Genomic DNA, 4,505 nt, shown 5'->3' with positions numbered 1-4,505 from the left:
GCTTAGCTTATGGTTTGGCTAACCTTGCATTTTCTCTTCTGTTTGGTTTTCATAGTTTTGATAATGTACCGCTTGATGTTGCTAGTGTATTGCGTGAGGATGTTGATGGACCTTTAAGGCCACGACAGATTCGTGTGTAGACTGGAGTTTGTTATTGAATAAACCTTGGGAGTCTTCTCTCCCAATTTCCTATAAAAAAAAAACACATGCTGGCAAAGCTTATATAATTAGGTTAAAACTCGTCAGGGGTAATCTTGTAAATTGGTGAAGACTTGGGCTTTAAGTCGGCTGGGACCAAACGAGCTTCTGCGCGCTTCACCGTCGATCGATGTTACAATGTGAACATCGATCGATTATTTATCTTCAATGTCGACCGATGGTCGTGCTCGATGGTCAGCTCGGGTGTTTTCTCCAAATATATCCAAAATTCTCCAAAATCATCATTTTCTTCCAAATCACTCATGATCCTACAAATATACTAAATAGACTCTAGAATATATTCCCTTTGTTCGTAAATATAAGATGTTTAGGTAGAAACACACATATTAAGGAAACTACTTTTTGTCTAGAAAGCATCATTAAAACTATAAGTTAATAGTATTCAATCAATTATAAAATAGACTATTAAAATATGATTGGGTACACAGTTTTTAATAAAGTAAAAGTTATCTAGGAAAATGAAAACATCTTATATATTGGAACATCAAAATTCTGTAAAACATCCTACATTTAGGAACAGATGGAGTAATAAATAGTAGTTAAAACACTTATAAACCATGGGTAAAAGTGGGTCAAATCCATGGTCTATCAACTCCCCCAGACTTACCATTTTGTTTGTCCTCAAGCAAAACATACAGGTAGTCTCTCTAAAAGAGGTTTGAAAACAGCAGTGAGTCAGCGATAACTCAGTTCTTAAATGGTTCGTTTCGTCTCCCGGTAGCATTGTTAGTGATGGCGGCTGAGATCGACGTGTCGATAAATGTTCGAGCCTTCGAGGAGTTGACGTATCTTAAGTCGATGGGGGAAGGGTTGTACTCGATCCAGATGAGGCCGAACTACAACATTATCGTCGGGCATCCCAACAGGACGAACAACTGGCAGCGTTTTTATTTCTACGTCAAGTCGGATGAGTTTGCTTTCGAGGAGCCTCCCGGCGACACCTTTCGTTTTTATGGAACTCTGAACTTGGTAGATTGTTGCTGATAACTCGCAATTGATTGCTTCCCTGATCTTACTAGTTTTCTTTTGAATGCAGTTGATCATCCGGATACGGCGGCTTATCCCGAAGAATTTAGGGAGAACGCTCGGGCTGTCGCACTGCTCGCTCAAGAAAGTTGGGATAATATTACTGTGGAAAGGATTCGGCGAGTCATCGACAGGATCTCGCGAAGTGAGTTTTCTCTTATTTCACTCGCGTTTCTTTGTTATTTCATTGTTCTTACTTGTCGATCTTTCGCAGAGGATTGGAGATCTGATCTTTTGCCACTAGTGACTGGTCGCAAACGTCGGTTTTCATTATTAACGAGAGCGGAACAGGGAAAGATCACCACTGCAAGAGAGATGAAGGCCCTTCCAGACTTAAGTGCAATCATCGGGAAAAGATTGAGTGGCTCGTCTAGTGACGTGCCGTCAAGGACTCCTCACGGAGTTGATCGCAGGGAGTCTCCTCCAGCGGTCATTCGACCATCGCCGGTTCCCGACTCTGTCGGTTCCGAACCTTCAAGGGAAATTTTGGTGCCAGAAGTCGACGAGTCGGCGCGGACTAAGAAGAAAGGATAGAAGAGACTGGCTCCTAACGCATCTATCACTGTGGTTCAGGGGGGTTCATAGGAAATTGCTGCCGAGGTTCGTCAGAATGAACCTCCCCAAAAGAAGAAGAAGAAGCATGCTGAAAAGGACCCGGTACCGAGTGTCGGGGCAGAGAATCGAGAGCTCGTGGTTCACGAAGAGTCGAGTCGTGGTAACGCGGCTTCGCCTTCTGGGCCATCTGTTGATCGAGGTTCTGACGGCCGAGACCATTCTAAGACGCCCGAAGGGAGGCGCGAAGCAGGAGTTTCTCAATCGATCACTGCCACCACTCCTCGTTCTACACCGTCGGCCCCCGGAGGCAGCTCTACTCGAAAGAAAGGTCCCGTCAAGTTCCCTGATCACGTGGAGTTCAAATACGACGGTGACACGCCGCTCGCCTACGACCCGGAGGAATGCGCCGAGTTAGTTCACCAAATCCGAGGAGGTGCAAAAGATATGCCGCCGGTTAAAGACCTTATCTTCAAGGATGCTTATGTCGATGCGGCAAGGACCAAGGTTCTGGTAAGGGTTGCTTTCCTCTTTCTGTCTTTTTAATGCTTCTGGTCCTGACTCTCAATCTTTGTTTACGCAGAGTGATGGTAGCTTGAATTACGTCGTTGAGCTGTACGACACGGCCTTGAAAGGAACTATCTCCAAGTTGAAGAACACTGAAAGGCTCGTGCGAGTGAATAACTCAGCTCTTGACCTTAAAACGAGTGAGTTCAAAGCAGTGATCGAGAAGGCTGAGACAGAGCATAGTCGATTACTCGCAGAGAAGAAGGCCCAGAAGGCGAAGTTCACGGAGAAGTTTGGAGAGCTGAAGGGCAAATTCAAGACTGCTGGCGAGAAGATCAGAGTTCTTGAGCGAGAAAAAGCCTCTCTTGAGGAAGAGAAGGCCGCTTGGGAGAAGGAGAAGGCCGCTACAGCCTTAAGGCATCTGAAGGAGATTAATCGGTTGAGGGACTCCCGAAGCTACGAGGTTACCCTTGAGAGGGTCCGCGTCCAGACTGAGATGATCGCAAAGTGCAATAGGCACTTCAACAACATTCGCGAGCGGGAGGCTCATCGTGATGATTTAGACACCGCGAGGTGTCTCTACAGTCAAGCATTCGGGGCGAAGAAATGTCTTGAGGCGCTTAAGGAGAAAGGGATCGACATCCCTCAGGAATCGATCGATCTGTTCGCCGGGCAGGAAAAAGAGTATGGTGAAGAAGCCGCTCGCCCTGATGTGGGTGAAATTCCTGAAGAGTATCTCTGCATGTCTTCTCTCGCTCTAGCGTCTAAGTTCCTCAACGAGAACGACCTGGCGGCGATCGATCCGTATGGGTCGAACGCTGGTTTGATCAATGCCGGAACCGCTGTTATCCTTCAGACTCCATGCAGCTCGCAAGGCGAGCCGTCAGCTGAGAGGTCGGCGGTTCCGTTGGTCGAGGGATCGACAGCTCCTCCCGTACTTCCCTCGAGTGATCCTGGTTCAGCTCCCTTAGGAGCAAGCTCTATGGTTGATGAAGAGGCACCAGATCCGGTCCTCCCCGCTGAAGGAAGAGAAACGAGACCCGGTCTTGATGACCTGGTCGAGTTGTCTGATTCTTCGATCGAAAGAAGCGGCCAGAACGAGTCCAGCGACGGAGCACCTCCCGGAGTAGGGGAAGATTAGAATGCATCATCAGTTGAGAGGGGGAGAGAGGGAGCAAGGACGCGATTGCCCAAGTCCCCGAAGAACCTGAAAGCATGTCACTGGAGGCTGACCCACTCATTTCCGACGCGGGAGTTGTCGAGAATGCTCTTGATCCGGTTCCTCGACTTTCAGTGGACGACCCTGGCCGTGTTGAGGGCTGATTCTTTATGTTTGTTGTAATCTTTCTTAGTTGTTTTGTCTTTTGGCCCTTCGAGGTCTTGTGTTGTTGTAACTCTTAACCTCTTTGTTTCGTGGCTTTGTTTTTTGTTTTGAACCTTCAGTAAGCCGTATGATTGTTTTTGGACTTAGAAATTTTTCAAACGAAGTTTGCCTTAGTCGTGAAACGAGGCTTCTTGGACTCGGAACTGCCAAAGGTCTTTCGACGAGTCGTCGAATTTTTTTTCTGACTTTAGATTTTAACGATTTTAATCTGGCAATATGGTCAACATGTCGAAGTAACACTCAAGGCTGATCAGATGGTTTATCGAGTTTTGGCGCGTTGTGCCGTCAGTTCGAGTCATCGAAAAGTTAAAATTTCCGATTTCGAAGAGGATCGTTTGTTTTTAGGTTGGCCAAACCTGACTTTAAAGGATCGTAAGATGATTGAAAGCCGTCGTCTCGATCGTATCGGCTGGGACCGTGATACGACCGGGAGTCCCCCGAGCACGTGTCTGATCAGGACATGCTCGTTAGTGGGTGCGAGTGCTAGTACGTTCGTCCGAGAGACAGGGTCGTGCTCGTGCGTAAGCATCTCCAAAACAATTCGCACTTCCTCTCGTCGAGGGAATTTGTTTTGATTTTTTGGTTATAGCTTGAACGGTTAAGGCTGCCTACGTACCTCTGGGAGAGGATCAAGCCATTCGTAGTTTCTTTAGGCGAGTGAAAGTGACTGATTGTCATTCACTTGTTGGTTTTGAGGTCTGATCGAGCTAAACTGGCAGTCGCTCGATCATTAGATACGTTCTCAAGAGTAGTATCTTCAGAGATGCATGGAGTTCCATGCTCTGGGAACAGGTTCGCCTGTTGATGTCTCGAGTGA

General features: G+C 47.0%; 2 protein-coding genes across 2 annotated transcripts in view; one reads left to right on the top strand and one right to left on the bottom strand.

Annotated features, from left to right (window-relative positions):
- Positions 1 to 951: 951 nt before the first annotated feature.
- On the top strand, positions 952 to 3,445 carry LOC106324154. Its single transcript, XM_013762173.1, has 5 exons — positions 952 to 1,165; positions 1,256 to 1,390; positions 1,460 to 1,734; positions 1,831 to 2,310; positions 2,381 to 3,445. Exons 1-5 carry the CDS (start codon positions 952 to 954, stop codon positions 3,443 to 3,445), a joined length of 2,169 nt encoding a protein of 722 aa, XP_013617627.1.
- A 921-nt stretch (positions 3,446 to 4,366) lies between these two features.
- Positions 4,367 to 4,505, bottom strand: part of LOC106324153 — a 3,134-nt gene continuing 2,995 nt past the window's right edge. The window contains exon 3 of the mRNA XM_013762172.1: positions 4,367 to 4,486. Within this exon, the coding sequence (XP_013617626.1) occupies positions 4,367 to 4,486 (120 nt within the window). The remainder of the gene's footprint in view (positions 4,487 to 4,505) is intronic.

The sequence above is a fragment of the Brassica oleracea genome, chromosome C2 (assembly GCF_000695525.1).
Source record: "Brassica oleracea var. oleracea cultivar TO1000 chromosome C2, BOL, whole genome shotgun sequence".
Classification (NCBI taxonomy): domain Eukaryota; kingdom Viridiplantae; phylum Streptophyta; class Magnoliopsida; order Brassicales; family Brassicaceae; genus Brassica; species Brassica oleracea.
This window is presented reverse-complemented; position numbering and strand designations above follow the sequence as displayed.